Source organism: Salvia hispanica, chromosome 1 (genome assembly GCF_023119035.1).
Source record: "Salvia hispanica cultivar TCC Black 2014 chromosome 1, UniMelb_Shisp_WGS_1.0, whole genome shotgun sequence".
Taxonomy (NCBI): Eukaryota; Viridiplantae; Streptophyta; class Magnoliopsida; order Lamiales; family Lamiaceae; genus Salvia; species Salvia hispanica.
In genome coordinates this window covers 44142190-44160461 of record NC_062965.1, presented here as the reverse complement: position 1 = coordinate 44160461, position 18272 = coordinate 44142190, and the positions used below count along the sequence as shown (strand labels likewise).

At 36.5% G+C, this 18272-nt stretch overlaps 3 protein-coding genes across 7 annotated transcripts; 2 read left to right on the top strand and 1 right to left on the bottom strand.

The window, feature by feature from the left end:
• The first annotated feature begins 4671 nt into the window (after window positions 1–4671).
• Window positions 4672–9766, top strand: LOC125201081 (serine/threonine-protein kinase Nek2-like). 5 transcript variants are annotated; one of them, XM_048098992.1, is made up of 16 exons: window positions 4678–4836; window positions 4995–5120; window positions 5840–6025; window positions 6116–6182; window positions 6617–6682; window positions 6959–7005; window positions 7095–7140; window positions 7229–7309; window positions 7393–7435; window positions 7560–7609; window positions 7703–7784; window positions 7874–7923; window positions 8093–8166; window positions 8277–8328; window positions 8410–8865; window positions 8944–9766. In XM_048098992.1, the coding sequence occupies exons 3-16, from the start codon at window positions 5940–5942 to the stop codon at window positions 9553–9555; spliced, it is 1812 nt and encodes a 603-aa protein (XP_047954949.1). In that variant the 5' UTR covers window positions 4678–4836; window positions 4995–5120; window positions 5840–5939; the 3' UTR covers window positions 9556–9766. The 5 variants fall into 5 exon arrangements, with proteins under 5 accessions (XP_047954945.1, XP_047954949.1, XP_047954946.1 ...); XM_048098988.1 differs by having other exon boundaries at window positions 4672–4836; window positions 8277–8865; XM_048098989.1 differs by lacking the exon at window positions 4678–4836 and having other exon boundaries at window positions 4890–5120; window positions 8277–8865.
• Window positions 9767–10950: 1184 nt separating this feature from the next.
• LOC125197825 lies at window positions 10951–12159 on the top strand. The gene is made up of 2 exons (XM_048096347.1): window positions 10951–11324; window positions 11395–12159. The coding sequence occupies exons 1-2, from the start codon at window positions 11061–11063 to the stop codon at window positions 12157–12159; spliced, it is 1029 nt and encodes a 342-aa protein (XP_047952304.1). The 5' UTR covers window positions 10951–11060.
• Window positions 12160–12285: 126 nt separating this feature from the next.
• Window positions 12286–15503, bottom strand: LOC125197816. The gene is made up of 4 exons (XM_048096338.1): window positions 15465–15503; window positions 13796–14161; window positions 13536–13702; window positions 12286–12565 (listed from the first exon to the last, which is right to left on the bottom strand). Coding segments are annotated over exons 1-4 (573 nt in total). The 3' UTR covers window positions 12286–12564.
• Window positions 15504–18272: the final 2769 nt, after the last annotated feature.

Below are 18272 nucleotides of genomic sequence, written 5' to 3'. Positions count from 1 at the left end.
AAATGTTTTTATTGAGTAAGAAATACGGTTATACTTCCTTCTGTCCGCAAATAAGAGTTTCATTTTTCTATTTTAGTCCGTCCGTGAATAGGAGTCTCGGTTCACTTTTCCATAAATGGTAATAGGGTCTCACCTCTTTCACTAACTCATTTCATTCACATTTCATTTAAAACTAATATATACAAGTGGGACATTTATTCAGGTAAAATAAATTGAGTATGTAAATGTTTTTATTGAGTAAGAAATACGGTTATACTTCCCTCTGTCCGCGAATAAGAGTCATATTTTTCTATTTTAGTTCGTCCGTGAATAGGAGTCCCGGTTCACTTTTACCATAAATGGTAATAGGGTCTCACCTTTCACTAACTCATTTTATTCATATTTCATTTAAAACTAGATACAAGTGTAACCTTTATTCCACTAACTCTTTTCCACTCACTTTTCTTAACATTTAAAAACTCGTGTCACCCATAAATGAGACTAATAATGGCGGATGGAGGGAGTATATGACAGTAAGTTGCAAATATGAGTGCAGTACTATACTAGAACTGAAATTTTGATTCAACTTAATATTTAATACTTATTCAAATAAAATAAATCGAGTATGTGAATATTTTTGTTGAGTCGAGAAATTAGTTGTCAGTTTGAGAATATAAGTGACTGTGCGGAGTATACTAATTTACATTAGAGTCGAATATGTTGGTTCAGGTTTGATATTAATTATGGGTATTTTATATAATTTTAGTCCACTAAATTTCTTATATTTCAAACTTTCATTCTGCTCTATTTATAAAAAAAAATTTAAGCTCTATTGCTCTAATAACACATTCATATGTCATAAATTACTTTGACTTATATGCACATGATTATTCAAACTTGAATAATGTTTTCAAATTTATTGGGCTAAGGTATGTAACATCATCCCATCGTTTCCGTGTGAATTCTTCATCAAACAAAGTAGATGTCCTCTCAAATATGGAGACAGCAGACATATAGATGTAATAAATATTGGGTGGTACCATTATTTAAATGGGTAAATAGCCATAAATTACTAAATTTGGTCAAAATCTAGTCCATCCCATAAAATTTAACATTCGTTAATTTCACGAAGTTTCAATTTTTTTAGTTTATTCCATAAGTTGAATTATAGATGAAATCTTTGCATCTCTACATTGAAATTCATTATGAAATCTCCATTCAACTTAAAGATCAAACTTCTTATAATTACACTTTGGATTATACACACATTTTTTTTTGTGATTTAAATTTCAAATTCATCTTATGAGATAAACTAAAAAAAATTGAAACTTAATGATTTTAATTAGCAGATTTCAAATTTTATGAGATAAATTAAATTTTAACTGAAGTTAGTAATTTAAATGCCTCTTACAAAGGTTATAATTGATTAATTGTGAGTGTCACGAATTGTGTACGGTACTGTACACGGTAGGGGTCCAATTGGCAAAATCATTTTATGATAAGTGGTTGGTGTTGTTGGTTAGCACAGTTGGCCCATTAATCAATTAATTTATTATACAGGAGTATATCCAAAACAATAACCAATGCATTTCGATAAAAATATGAGTATTTTTCATTTTCATTCGTCTCATAAAAATATTAATATTTTTATTTATAGAAGGTTGTTCACAACTTATTATTCATAAACATCAATTTATTTACTCTTCCGCTCTCAAAGAGTATGAGTTATTTCCTTTTTTTCGTCCGTCCCTGAAAAGTATGAATTTTCTAATTTTGAAAAAGTCAAACAACTTATTCCCTTGCACATCATTTTATTTACAACTTATACAATTACTATTAACAACTTAAACCATTACAATAGTGTGGACCCCACTATTCACTAACATTATTTTTACTACTACAATTTTCTCTCTCTTTCTCTTACTTTTCTCTTTATTTATTAAAATCCGTGTCAAACCCATTGTTCATATTCTTTAGGAATGGATGGAGTATAACTTATAGCCCCCAACATTACAACTCCTTAAATACTAATAATGTGAGTACAGCATGCACTAATACTATTTAATTACCATTTACATCATCTCTTACTTTACCAATTGTACATTAATTTCGATGTCATTTCAAATACATACTGTTCCCTCCGTCCCACTTTAGGAGTTCCGATTTACCATTTTGGGATATCCCACTTTAGAAGTCCCGGTTAGAATATTCCATAAATGGTAGGTCTCACATTCAACTAACTTTTTTCCACTCACATTTTATTATAAAACAAATATAAAAAAACAGGACCCACATTCCACTATCTTTTTTCACCAATTTTCTTTTACATTTCTTAAAACTCGTGCTGAACTCAACCGGGACTCCTAAAGTGAGACGGAGGGAGTAGTATATTTTTGTGGGCGGAGAGAGTATATATACTAGGACTATACGATTTAACAAACAAAATATTTTAAATCAAACTATAATATTTGTAAAATAAAATTCATTTCATAATCTATAGCATAATTTGATTTGATGCTGCCGTGAATTTGGGGGAGGATCCCCTACCGTGGGGGAAAAACACAGCACACATTTGTTCTTCAAATGACATGCAATTAGTTAGTACCACAGTCTCATTGTGTTCATTTACTATGCTTTTCTTCCTATATTAATATTCCTATATTAAATATTAATAGTAGAAGAAAAGTGTAGTAAATGACTTAGTGATATAGTACCACTTTTACTATTTTCAGTAAAAAAAGAAAAACAAAAGACTAAGTTTACTTGGAATGTCCATTAAAATAGATCAATTCTAAATATAGAAAGTTTACAACGAATCGAGATAAATTTACACCAGCAAATCGATTGACCAATACTTTCATATTCTTTCTAAGAAAAAAAATGATTCAACATCTCTTATTAAAAGGGTAGTTGTAAATGACAACATCATTCTTACTCCTTATTTTTCTAGGTGTATCCACCCTCTTATTTCTATTTTTATCCGTTTTTAAAATTTATTACTTTTTCCTTTTATTATTTTTGGTAATATCGATTAACTCATTATCACTCACATTTTATTATAAAACTAATATTTAAAAATAAGACCCATATGTACTAATTTTTTCAACCCACTTTCTATTAATGCATTTTAATTCGGACGTTGTTTTGCAAAAATGAGGAGTAATTACTTAGAATAAAGATAAAGCAAAGTAAGTAAGAGAATAATGTATATACGACTTTCTTCTATATTATTCTCTCTCTTACTTTACTTTCTCCATACTCTAACTATTTCTTATCATATTCGCAAAACAACAATAAAAATGAAATGCCTCAGTTGTAGTAGGATATAATGAGTATATTTCTTAAAACTCGTGCCAAATATATAAGTGTTGGAGGTAGAGGTGCCCATAGTTCCGGAACCGGCGATTACGGTTTCGGAAATTGCCGAACTGCGAGGTTGTTTTGCGGTTACGGTTACAAAACTGCCGGTTTCGGTTCCAAACCGGCAGTTTTTTACGCGTTCCGAACCGCCAATTTTTTGCGGTTTCGGATGAGTTTCACGGTTTTCGGCAGTTTTTTGCGGTTTCGGTTTGGAACAGTCCGAAATCGGCGATTTCGGTTCGAAAATATTTGAACCTGAACCGAACCACAGTTCAAAAATCGACGATTTAGGTTTGGGTAAATTCTCACGATTTCGGTTTTAACCAGTGGCGGATTCAGAACCTTAAAATGACGGGGGCAGAATTTAAATGTTAAATATTAATAAATTTAATATTTAAAGATGAAATATTATATTTGATATTATTTAAAATAATAAAATAAATAATATTATATTAATATTTAAGTAGCACTAGCTTCGTTAATAAAATATAAACATATACTATAGCTTGCAAATATATATAGTTCATTTTAAAATATAAAATTATTGTAGTTATTATATACGTTCAAAACCACTGTAAGTATTATATATAAAAGCGATATAAGTAGAGCAGTAAATATTTCAATTTCAAAAATATTTAAAATGTTTATTTTATTACATAGAAAATACGATTCATGGATCACAAATTATAAGTACTTTAAGACAAAAAAACTTTAACACAAGATTAAAAATGATTTTAACTAAAGAATAAATATAACAACATAATATATGTAAATTAGTAAAAGTTTAGATTTCATAAAGTATTTAAAGGTATTATTTTGATATAAGAAAAAATATGAATTGGAAAAATAAAAAAATAAAAAATGAAAAACATACGTTATTCTTGTTGAGGATTGAACCTTAGACATCTAGGTTAAAAATCCAACAACTAAACTATTGGGCTACTACATTTTATACGGCATTTATTGAAAGCAAATAGATTTCTACACTTTAAGAAGGGGGCGGATATGGTATTTTTGGCTCGATTCAAGGAAAAGTTTAGGCTCTCCGAATGGTCGGGGTCGACCGCCCCCTCCTAGATCCGCCACTAATTTTAACCGCCGGTTCGATAAACCTTGGGCATGTCTAGATGCGTAGTACTTTTGGTATTTTTTCACAAGAAAAAAAATAGAATGATGAAAACTGAGTGCCCCACCACCATCACCTAGTACAGCTCTCCTGTCCTTTTCAAAGAATCTCAAGCAAATTCCCCACACACATTTTACAATATTTCGCTGACTCTATCCATCCATTCCTCACAACTACTCACGAGGTGTGAGTGAGTGTTCATCCATAAACTCCGATTGAATGCGACATTAATCGGATATTAATTGATAGATTTATGAAGGTTGAACCGATGCTCGACGATCGAAAAGATAATTTCACACACACACTGAAATCTCTGACATTTCTTCACCCTTCTCTTCTTCTGCTCCGCATAAAGAAGAAAAGAAGAAGTGGTTAGCATTTCCTTTTCTTTCTTCAAGTTTGAAAACCCCTTTCCTCTTTCTGTCTGTGGGGCTTATTGATTTTATCTGCTTTTGCCGCCCATTCTCGGTTTTTCTTCTCTCTTTTTTTCAAAAATAAAAATAAAAATCTTCACTTTATTTATTTGTAGATAAAATATGGAGTAAAATATTCAACTTGTTTGCTCGTTCACCCGTCTTATTATGTTTATCATCCTCACATGCTCCTAAATTCACTCATCGTGATCTGCGTTTTATCTGGCTGCTCTCCATTTCAGGTACGATTTTGTAATTTTAAAACTTCTTCTTTTCTACTCTCAGCGATTGAACAAAATGTGCTACATGGTTGTGATTTCATCTGCCTTTTTGTTGTGAGCTTTCACTTCTTACTTTGAATTCGCCCAATTTTGCAAAACCTGGGTTTATTGAGTTTTTAGTTTGATGCTAAAAAATGCAGTACGAATGCAAGTCCTTTTGTACCCAACAAATTATGTATAAAGTGTTTTTTCTGCTTCCGGTTAGTGAAATTTTCGACCTTGTACTGAATAATTTTGTTAGCCCCAAATATATAGGAAAATAGTCACGCTGACTGGTTTTTCTTGAATCAAAGAGCGGCTTTCATCGTATGATACTACTCCTAAAAATTGCATTTAATTTACCTTTACTTGGCCTCTTTTATGTATCGAGTGTTTTTGAGAAAATGTTACTACTATATCTCAAATGGGTATGTTTCCTACTTGCTTTTCTTTTATATCTCTGTTAATTAGAAAGGGGGCTTACAATTTTCAGTTATTTGAAGAGAGTGGTAAATGTCATTGTCGGTTGTGGTTATTGTTTTCTTAGTCATTTAAGTTCTGCTGCTGTTTTTGCAAATGTTTTAGGTGGTCTCTTAACTAGATCTGTGTGTTGTGTGCCATAAAGTTGTGTCTATTTCTTGCAACTAACGACGAACCACTCTTTCGGGAACTTGATGTTTTGAAATTTCTGCATTTGGCAGCTTCTTTGGTAGTTTGATTTTGTGATACTCGAAGGTGGTGCGTCCTGTGATGTTATTTTCGGAGAGATCATAGACTAAAGTCGTCGCTTGCAACTGTAAAATGGAGAACTATGATATATTGGAGCAGATTGGTAAAGGGTCCTTTGGCTCTGCGCTGCTTGTTAGGCATAGACAAGAGAAGAAGAAGTAAGGGGACACTGTAACTAGAATTTTGTTACTTTAATTTGAGTTTTATGCCTCTCTTCTTGTTGATTTATGTTTCTGTTTCTTTCAAAGGTATGTTCTGAAGAAAATCCGCCTTGCTAGACAGACTGATCGTACCCGCAGATCTGCCCACCAGGAGGTAATGATTAGTTTGAATTTTTAATAATACCTTCTGGATTTGGAGACACTGTTTAATCATTTGATTATGAAAACTTCAAATTTCGGGTTACTTAGTGATAATGAACATGAGATACGTATGAGTGAGTCAAAACCAATTTTTGGGAAATATACATTGGATTTTGTGAATATGATATGGAGTTGACGACAACTGCTAAAAAGTTTGAATTGTATGAGATATTGAGATGTGGTGAAGCACTTCCCTAACTTATGAAATGGTTGCTTGTGTATAATTTTGTGGTCATATGGACTGCAGAGAAACACTTTTTGAAATGGAAAAGAAATTGTTTCATTTGGAGTTTTTTGTATCTAAGCAAGAGAATATATACGTATGTTTGCTTATCACTTGCCTGATTTCATTTAGTTGTGGTTACGATAACATTTTTTCATGTGCAGATGGAGCTCATTTCAAAAGTAAAAAATCCATTTATTGTGGAGTACAAAGATTCTTGGGTGGAAAGGGTATGTGAGTCATATCAAACTTACATATGAAATAAAATTAATTATTTTCCTGCTTATTTATTTACATAAAAAAATGTACAATCTCAGAACATGTGCTATTGTTGGAATTAACATGGAATTTGAAGTGAGAATAAGTTTTAGGCGACCATGATTAGGCTTAGTAACAAGTACTATAAACAATTAGTGTTTGCTACGATGTTTACTTACATTTTTTCTTGCTTAAGATTTTTTTCATTATATCATCCACTTGCAATGTAAACATTCTGTTATTTTCAGGGTTGTTATGTTTGCATCGTGATTGGTTACTGTGAGGGAGGAGACGTGTAAGTTGCTAGTTTCTAGAATTTTGCTGATATTAGTCATACCCTTATCTTTTGTATCTCTGATCATGTTGCCTTTAATGATATATTAGGGCCGAAGCCATTAAAAAGAGAAACGGAATTCATTTTCCTGAGGAGGTTCTTACCAAACCTCGATCTTCTCTTCTCTAGTATTTTCACCAAGCTAAGTGTTAATGATTACATCCGTTTGTTGAATTACGAACAGAAGCTTTGCAAATGGCTGGTTCAACTGTTAATGGCACTGGATTACTTGCACTGCAACCACATTCTTCATCGTGATGTCAAGGTATAAATTACTTATCATTTAACATATTTAGATACGAGAAACAGAATAACACATATTAAAAGGCTTCATCCATTTCTTCTCAGTGCTCGAATATATTTCTGACAAAAGATCAAGACATACGTTTAGGTAACTAACTATAATCATTCGTTGTCACTGCTACTTTTGATGCCTTTGTGAAACTTTTCAATACAAAAGACATCTGTTTTTTCTTTTCTATCTTAAAATATTTTATTCTGTTGTAATGTACCAGGGGATTTCGGTCTTGCTAAAGTATTGATTTCTGATGATCTAGCATCCTCTGTGAGTATAACGACGATGCAGACACAGATTCAGATTTCTTCATGATCTCCCTTGTTCATATGTCTAAATTATATTTATGCTATCCGATTGCAGGTAGTGGGAACGCCTAGTTATATGTGCCCCGAGCTTCTTGCTGATATACCTTATGGTTCCAAGTCGGATATCTGGTCCTTGGGTAACTTCCTTGAGATCTCGTAGTTCTTAAACTTGCTACATTGTTTGGGTTTATTTTCTTGAGCGTTATGAATTTTAACATTTTTTCAGGGTGCTGCCTCTATGAAATGGCTGCTCACAAGCCTGCATTTAAAGCCTTTGTAAGTCTCATTCTGCTATATCTAAACATGTTATCATCGATAAAATTCGAATTTATGCAAATATTTGATGGATAGTCTGCAATTAACTAGATTGTCTGTGTTATCATCTTTATCAGATTGTATTTGCATTCATTAACTAGAATGGTTCGAATGCCACCTTCATGAACAGGATATACAAGGTCTCATCCACAAGATTAATAAATCAATCGTGTCTCCGCTTCCAACCATGTATACCGGCCCATTGTAAGTCTGTTAACTCAAATATATTCATACCGGGTTTTCTAAGACCACAATTTCTCGACAAGACTTTGTTTTCTCTAACTTGCATGTTTTATCGTCTCCCTTTCCTCCAGCCGTGGGCTAATCAAGAGTATGCTTCGGAAAAATCCAGAGCTGAGACCAAGCGTACATTCCAATTCTATGTTTTTCCTTCCGGCTATAACGTGCAAGAATATTAGGACATGGTTATCTGATTTCCTTGTGCAGGCTGCAGATTTGCTCCGACATCCACATCTCCGGCCATATATCCTCGATATCCATCTCAAGACGAACAACCCTAGGAGGCATACTTTTCCAGCTCTGCCCTCTGATGCCAATTTTTTCAAGAAAACAAGATTCGTTGAAGCTGATGCTGTCAAACGAGAGAAAAGGCTGTCATTTGGAAACAATAGGGCGTTGAATCCTAGCATATCTGGAAATGAACTCGACAGTCCTTGCTCTTCGAGAAGAGCACAAAAAACGTTCAGCCATTTGAATGATAAACTGTCCGACCTTTCGATTGGTAGTGTGGGTGATGATATTGGAGTGCAGAAGTTGGCGAACTCCACCAAGTTCAGTACTATCAAAACTCCGAGAACGACTTCTGCAAAGGCTTCTTCGAATCATAGAAGGCAGTCTATGACCCCATCAAGAATGTCGAACCCTGGGTCTACTCGTGAATTGGTTCGTGTGAATTCACTTTTTAACTCGATCTAGTTACAGATAGTTGTGCAATTGATTCATTGCTTTACATGTATGCAGCTTCCAGTGTCGCATACTCCAGCGAGAAAACTGTCCCAACCAGCACGCAGAGAGTCTCTTCCACTGTCTACACGAGCTAAGCCTAGCGTCGGTCTACTTGGTAGTGTAGATTCCCTGGATGTCTCCGTCAACGCTCCTCGAATTGACAAGATGGTTGACTTTCCGTTGGCATCTGCGGACGAGTCTCCGCTGCCAAGAAGCCGCCGGAGCTCATTCTCCTCTGTTCAGTGCTCGTACACCCCGCCATACAGCAGTGGGCGTTCCATCACGAAAGACAAGTGCACGGTCCAGATTCTCGACAGAACCTTTGCTAGGTCAATCTCCGCTCAAGGCCTGCAGTACAACGGGAGTGAGTGCTCCGAACACAACCCAGTCGGCGGCGGGGTTTCGAGCCGTTCGTCGGCAGATTCTCGGCAGAGGAGGTTTGACACGACGTCGTACCAGCAGCGAGCAGAAGCCCTGGAGGGGCTGCTCGAGTTCAGCGCGACGCTGTTGCAGCAAGAAAGGTTGGACGAGCTACAAGTCCTGCTGAAGCCGTTCGGGCCGGAGAAGGTGTCGCCACGCGAGACGGCGATATGGCTGACCAAGAGCTTCAAGGAGAACGCTGCATGATGAAAAGCCATACGAGATTAACAACTAACGGCAGGTAGGAACCAACCATCACATGGTTGTTATGGCGTTAATGTAGGGTTCTTTTTTTGGCATTATCATGAACGTCTTGTTCATGGGGATCGAAAAACTAGAGTAGAGAGCAGATACTATTATGTAACAGCTTGTCTTCATCTTTCTGTTTCTTAATCATAGTACTACTAATATTCTACTAGCGTATAAAAAAATGACCCATCCGTATGATTTAAAAAATATAGCTCACAAAATATACTAAAGTCGACCCACTTTGTTCACATTATAAAAAGTTATGAAACACATTTTATTTCTATTTTAATTTTTATTACTTAGTTCTCAATTTACAAAATACACTGTGAAAATCTCGTGCTGCCTAAAATGAGTCATTCGTGGGCGAATGACCTCATTTTAGGAGTGACCTCAAACTTAAAAGAATATTCTCTGTATTATGTCATTTTACTCCTAAAATTTGAAAAACATTTTAGTTTTGGTTTTGTGTAAATCTAGGTATTTTTCGCTCAAGAACAAAAAATGAGATTGGTTTTGAAGTTCTACTAGAGCTAATTAACTATCTTATTTTAAATTTTAGTGTACCATTGGAGATAGACCTGCCCAAGGTTTATCGAACCGGTGGTTAAAACCGAAACCGTAACTGTTGGTTACGGTTCTGAACCAAAACCGGGAGAATTTACCCGAGCCGAAATGTTGATTTTTTGAACCGTGGTTCGGTTCAGGTTCAAAAATTTTTGAACCGAAACCGTGCCGGAACCGCGAAGAACCGTAAAATAAAGCCGGAACCGCAAAAAATCGCAACAAAACCGGTGGTTCGGAACCATGAAAAACCGCCGGAAAATCGTCGGTTTGGAACCGAAACCGACGGTTTTGGAACCGGAACCGTAACCTTGAAACACCGTCGCGGTTTGGTTCCGGTTCAACAATTTCCAAAACCGGAACCAACGGATGTTTGCCTGATTTGAAGTGATCCAAAAATCCAAATCTCAAATTTTGAATCCAAAACATGTAGTGTAAATAGGATTTTTTTACTGATTTGAAGTGATCCAAAAATCTGAATCCAGACAAAAAAATGGATCGATAGGGAGTAAGTATTTTTGTTATGTTGAATTTAGAGTAAAATCTCTATTTAACAAGACATTTATAAAAAGAATGAATTCAAATACTCCATCCGTCCACAAAATTAGTAAGTGTAAGAGTAGAATATATTAATGAGAAATTGATAAAGTAAGAGAGAAAGAAAAAATAAGTTAAATATAAGAGAAAAAGAAAAAAAATAGATAAAATCTGATAAAAATCCAAAAAGTGAATAAAATACGAGAGAAATAGAAATTGGACTATTTTTTCAGTGATAAGCAAAATGAGACTTATATTTATTGGTGGAAGGGGATTAACAGAGCTCATATTTGGACTTTGGATATTCAAAATCTTGGAACTCTACCAAAAATATAAAGCCTTCGAAAACCCCAAACCTTTGATAGATGGAAGAAAATGAAATCTTGGAACTCTACCACCTTCAATACGCCGATCTCATGGCGTTGTCGTCCCTCCAAATTCCCACATCAAACCATGAAATCCAACGCCTCGCATCCATTTCCATATCGATAATGCAAAGCCTCGGCCGTAACGGCCCGGGCCTTCTCTCCATTACCGGTGTCCCTGCTGCCCAAACCTCCCAAACTCTGCTCCCTTTGGCCCGAAAGCTTGCTCTTCTCAGCAACGATGATCGGAAAAGGATCCTCAAGGTAAAAAATCAAACCTTTACTTATTTGATATTTCATTGACTAGATGTTAATTTCTTAAGCAACCTCGTAGGATCATAATCTGGGGAGCGATGTTCCGTTGAAGGATTTGAATAGAACCGTGTCTTCTTTTGCAATGCAAATGAAGTATGATGATGAATTCAAATTTGGATTTGGGGATAGGGCAATGTCTAACGAGGTTGAATCAGGGGAATTTAAGGATCTAGGGTTTGCATTTCGAGAATTAGGGTTGTGTATGATGGAATTGGGGCTTTGTCTTGCTCGAGTTTGTGATCAACAAATTGGTGGGTGTGAGCTGGAACAGAGCTTATTGCAGAGTGGTACAGCGAAAGGGCGGTTGATACATTATCACTCTGTTGCTGATAATGCTGCCATCAACGAGGCGGAGAATAGGAAGCGCCGTAGCAGGGTTAATTTGGGGGAGAATTGTAAATCTGATTGTGGTGATGGTTGTAACTCAAAGCTGTGGCAGCAGTGGCATTACGATTATGGGATTTTTACGATTTTGACAACGCCTATGTTTATGTTGTCGAATGGAAGTGATGAGCGAGAATGCGACTCTCCTAGTGGCCATACCTACCTGCAAGTGTTTCATCCAGAGATGAACCGTGTGGTTATGGTGAAGGCGCCACGAGGGAGTTTTATTGTTCAGGTAGGAGAATCAGCAGATGTTTTATCAGGAGGGAGGCTTAGAGCCACTCTCCATAGTGTTTCTAGACCCGTCAAGATGGAGAATTTGAGTAGGGAGACTTTTGTTATATTTCTACAGCCGGCATGGAGCAAGACGTTTTCACTCTATCGTTCTCTTGTTTCGTGAAAATAAATGGAACTCGAGCCTTTGATGAACTTAATAGTGTTAATTGCAAAGTAAAAGTTAAAGAAATAATCAAACGAACTAAACCAACTAATGTACGTTGCGGAATAAAAAGGAATGCTATTCAAGTGTTCCCGAAAGAAAAGGTCCACATAATGCCCAAAAATTTGTTTCTTTGGAAGTTCATGATGGTCTTACAAAAGGATGAGATGGGATATTAATGTTACAATACTCTTGAATGAACCAAAAGCTCAAGGAAATAAAGTCTAGGGTAGCTTGCACTTGGACTTCTTTTCCCGAGCCCACGCCGCACTACCACCGCGCCATATCCGAACGAGCCGTCGAGCCCGGGATAGCATGGCCCACGTCTCAAAGCAGCAGCAAGGCAGCCAAGCCTTTTCTTTCACCTACAAAATAAGTAAAAAAAAAAAAACAAGTTTAGTGGCTAGGAAACAAAAGAAAATAAAGGGGGCTATTAATTGAAGAAAAGAACAACATTTCCTTTAGTTATAGAGGACCAAGGATTTGCCATAGAAGGCAAGTCAGCCCTGCAACAACTATTGCACATCAGCCATTTATTTCTCACGAGTACATACTCCATAAACCACCAAAAGAATAGCTAGCAAGGAGCCAAAGAGTCCAGATTCAATCTCTGCCAAAATCCCAACAAACCCCAATTTATAACTAGTACTAGTTACTCATAAAGATGCAAGTTTTGCAGCCATGAAGGAGAGACAAGGAGATCACTAAAAGTGATATTTTCTGCAGCATGACAACAAACGATGCAGCAGCCATTTAAGGCTCAAGAGTACACCACAATCTGCCTATAAATCCCCCTCCACACCACACACCAACTCCTTTCACCCACACTTCAAATTTTCAGCAAGATAGAGAGTGAAGAGTGGCACATAGCCGAGAATTTCAACAAAGACAGCCACTCCTTCAACCTTTCCAGAGGTAATACACCTCCACCCCTTTCTCTCCTACAAATCAATTTTCATGTCATCTTATAGAGGCACCACAATTTAAGAACCACAGCCAATATGACACAAGCACACCCCCTGCCCTTGTTAGAACATCATGCTAGCTCAAGAATATAGAACCATGGCTATAGGAATCTCATGACAGTAGTAGCATTCTTAGAGCTTAACACATAATTGGAACAAGAGCACAATAGGCTGCCTTTATGCTAATTTTCAGTAGCAAGCTATAACCTTTTCAAGATCAACACTTTAGCCCCAAAATCGAGCTCATTCCAGTGAGCTAGTTTTATCTCAGAAATCACAAACTCAAATCACAATAATCAAAAGCCACCAACATAACTACTGCCTAAATCTCAACAAAATGCATAGAAATGAAAGGGAATTGAGAACGTAGCTTAAAGAACGAGGGGATCCCTCGGAGACCACCGTAGACGGCAACGGGGACCCCACGAGCGGCAGGTTACCCGGCTGGACAACTCCGGCGACGGCTCTAAAGTACCCGGGAGACAGCTTTGACAACCCCACACCTCTAATCCATCACTAAAGCCACAGCCTTTGCAAACCTGCATAATAGTTTTTGCAAAACTTGTAAACCTAGACAAAATTTTAAGAAAAATAAAGCAAATGTAAAGGGGAGTCAAAATTCATCCTCACACCTGTCGATAGCCGGTGGAGCGAGGCGGGGTGGAGGCCGAAGCTGCCGCCGGTACATGCACGCTAGCGGCGGCAGCTCTGTACAGAGAAGAGGCGGCGACCGATGGCGGCGTTGGTTCCAAAATCTTCCAGCGACGACGGCGGCACGAGATCGTCGCAAATTGACGCCGAGCTGACGGCGAGCGGGTGAGGCGGCGGCACCGCCGAGAGAGAAGAGAAAGTTGGAGTAGGGTTTTGAGTTGGTTTGCGAAAATGAGGTTGAGAGAGAGAGGAGGGGAAAGCGGCTGAGTCTCCGGCGACGCACGGGGAGGCGCCGATCGGAGCGGCTGGCGGCGGAAGGTGAGGAGGCGCCGCCGAGCTCTCTCTCTCTGTTTTAGGGTTTCGAATTAGGGATGGGAATGAGGGAGAGCCGATGGTTTTGTGAGATGTTTTGGGCTTCTCCCTTTTATTTTTGTTTGGGCCTCTCCTTATTCTAGAGTTTGGGCCTCATATTAATTAAAGAGATGGGCCAGTAGAGTATGTATAAATGTCTTGGGCCACTAATTAAATTAAAGTAGGAATTTAATTAAATCATGGGCTTTGCTATACTACGGATTTATTAATTAAGAGTCCGAAAGTTAACTCCACGAAGATAAGTCTAATTTTTCCGAAAATTGGCAAGAGTGCTCAAGTGATTAATTTTAAGAAATTACGATACGCTAACGAGTATTTTAGACCGCGAGCCAAAATTTTAGTATGTTTAAATAAATGGCATGCGAGGTAGCACCCTCTAGTTAAGTGAACAATTCCTCTAATTTAGTTAAATCTACTGATTTAATTAATATTCAAGGATTCTAGGACTCTTCTAGAAAATTTAAAGGAAGAATAAAATGATCATCGCACTTAGGATGCATTCATGTCTAAGCTTAATGGATATCTCAAAAGTCTAATTAAGTATCTGTTTACTTTCCTAAAGGGACGTCTTCGAACGTCATCTAAGACCAAGTTAAGGAAATTCCGGAAGGAGCTTTAGCTTTTGAGGTGGGCATTTCTTTCAAACGTGATTTCAGTATGAAAATGGAAAATCTTTGCTCAAGTATATTGTCATGCCATGTTTTGTTTTATGATTACCTATCTGCTTGGCTACGCCAATTTATGTTAAATCGAATTCGGGTCCCAGTAGGGCCGCAAACCCTACTCGGACTAGTGTACACATAAGGGGACCGTGAGCTAACAAAAGGGGTTGGCCGGTCCAGTGACCGTCGTGGAATGTGGCCACATTCCCGGTTCACACAATGATCAGATATGGTATATCTATGATACGTGATTGCGCAATCAAAATTCTTATGAAAGGAAAAGTATTTAGAGACTCGGGCCTTTTAAATAAAAACCCCGTGAATCTCTCAACTGTGGCTTGACAATTAAAATCAAAACTGTTTTTGGCAATGTGCTCACTGAGTATATCAAATACTCAGCCCTGCATGTTTCTTTTTAAATGTGCAGGTTGAACGTGGACGGGCAGGCGATGGTGTTGGGAATGAATCCTCGAATAAGTCAATAGGTAGCCCAGGGTAGTATGTCTCCATACATACTGCCTTGTCTTGGACGTTTCCGCTGTAATAGGATTCTATGTTAGAAGGATTGTGAACCTAGACCGCACTCTGACTTTATGTTGTCCCATTTCACTTTCACCTGCGAGACTTTTGTCCTAGGCTTCTTCTTATAAATCATGTATACTTTTCATCCCTTGATTCTAAGGTGCTATTGAATCACGTTTAGATGCAGTCACCATCATTAGGAAGTTTGTGGTCGTGACAGATATGTAAACATCCTTCCGCCATCGCCACAAAATATATCTTTCGTTGACATGATCAATTTTTTTGAATACCAAAACCTTCAATATATGACAACACAAAATACATTTCCTCTCGAATTTCTTGCAATTGCACTCAAAATAGCCCCCAGTAGGCTGATGCTCTTCAATGAAATGCACCTTGTTGGGAGAGGATACTTGATCGATGGACGTGTCTAACATCATATCTATGATCTATCCATTATACTACTATCATATTCCAACAAAATGGGATTGCAATTCCAAATCTTTTTCACGGTTACCATAATATTGATGTGGTGGAGAAAATCAGTTTTGTCAAAGATAAGTTCAAAGAGATGAAAGTCTGCCGGCATAACTTCTCTTCGAAGTCAAAATACATTTGAAGCAATAGAAATTGATGGTGGTGATATTCCCATTTTAGATCCAGTTGTTGTCACTCACAAACGAAGGCCAAGGACTGCTCGATTTAAAGATCCAGCTGAAAATAGGAAAGGTCGTGGAGGATGTGGCCCTTCTGAAAGTTGATATTCATATTTTTTGCATTATAACTATGTGGCGTATGCATTATAGTGCCACAAGTTTAGTTGGTGGTATGAAATTTGAATTGGTTACTTTAAGACTTTTTTGATATGCTTTGTTTAGTTTGACAGAAATAATTTATTTTTGTCTTGGAAATCTGGCTTGTGAAACATTTGTTTTTTCATATGTGATTGATATCTTTGGAAGAGTGTACCTAAAGTTTTACTCCCTCCGTCCCGCTTTAGTAGTTCCATTGACTTTTCTGCCCTCTTTTTGTAAAAATGATAAAAAATAGTTAAAGTGGAGAAATGGTAAAGTAAGAGAGACAATAATGTAAAAAGAGGGCAGAAAAGTCAATGAGACTGCTAAAGCGGGACGGAGGGAGTATTGATGTTCTTTTGAATATCAGTTTACTGCTTTTGTGTTTTACAGGGTAAAAAGCTAAGAATGAAATCATTTCTTTAGTCTTCACTTCTATCTATCTCTCTCTTTATTCCCTATTCCATAAGCTTTAGCGGAATCAAACCCCTTTTCATTGGCTTCTCTAGCGGCGCAAACACCCCTGGCGGAAAGACAGTGGGGAGGTGGTTGAAGGAGTGTCGAGAGAAGGGAAAAGAGGAAACCATAACCCACAATGCGCAGCCCCGTCCTCCAGTCGGCAAAGAAGAACACGGCGGTAATGGCCCATTACGTTGAGGCCACCGAGCTGATGGGGGCCGATCCTGACCACCTGATCTCTGCCATCACCTCAGACGTAGACATATCAACCTTTTTGATATGTTGAATTACTTAAATAGGAGTGTCATTTAATACATGATAGTAGTGAACATGGTGAAATTTGGTTGTCACACTTTGATATAACTCAACATTACCTACTTATCCTTATTGATGTCTATGTTTTTGTCCTACATATGATCATGAGCTGTTTCTTCATGAATTAGAATGGTTTGTCCAGTTGCATCCATCGTTCTTCGGTAGATTCCTCGATGTGATGTGTGTTAAAAAATGTTGGCTGCAAGAATCATTGTAATGTTTGGACAAAAATAAGATAGTCTAGTTGGGGTTTTTGGTCTTAATTTTTTAAGGGCAGAGTAAATGAAACATAAATCTCAATCACCAGAGTTCATAATAAGTTGATGATTCTATGAGTATTTAGTACAAATTCGAGTTTGATTTCATAACAAACAACTAAAGCTTCAACTTGACAGTGTTTAACTATACTCGATTTTAGTATTTGTATCACGTTAATAGGGTAATGGACCCAAATTCTCATTTACATTTTTTGGAAATGAATGAAAAAGGAATCCATTTAAGTATTTTGAGGCAGCTCAGGAAATTACGAGAGGTGGAGACATAATTAAGAAATAGTGAACTGCATGAAAGGTCTCTAACTTTTGCATTTGTAATACCAGTGACCCCTAAAAAAAAAAAAAAAAAAAAAAAAAAAAAAAAAAAAAAAAAAAAAAAACACCAGAGGACGTTAAATATAATCACGAATCATATTTTTTTAGCCACTTTTTTGTCGAAAATACCCAAATAGCTTGAAGGGCATTTTTGGCAATCCCTAAATTCGCTGACATATGAATCCTGTCACATTTTTGTCAGCAGCTAACTAAGTGATTTCCTAATAAGTTCTGGTACTTCATACGTGATTAAAGTTTTGTCAATATTTGTACCAAAAAAAATTCTTGTGTTCCTCTATTTCTAGTTAGTGGTAACAATATACTACCTATATCATGTAGGAAATTCTTTGAGAAACAAAATTATGGAAAAGTGAAGTTATTTATGCAATAAAATCCGAATCAATTAATTAAATAATACAATAATTATTTTATTGAAAACATTGACATTTAAAATATTATCTCATTATATATCATCGAACTAATTTGTTATTCTAAGCCTAATTTTAAGATGATTTTTATGATTGATATTTTATTGATGTAATTTTTATTTAGCTCAAACTGGAATTTTTAACATCATATGAACATTCAATCTTTAGATATAAATTTGCGTAGTTTCTTGCCATTCATGATAAAATTGAAACATGAGTAATATTTTGATAAAAGTCAAGCATGTGATATTAGCTATTTAATCCTTCAAGATTTTTTTTTATTAACAATAGTATTTAAAATAAGACAATGTAAATT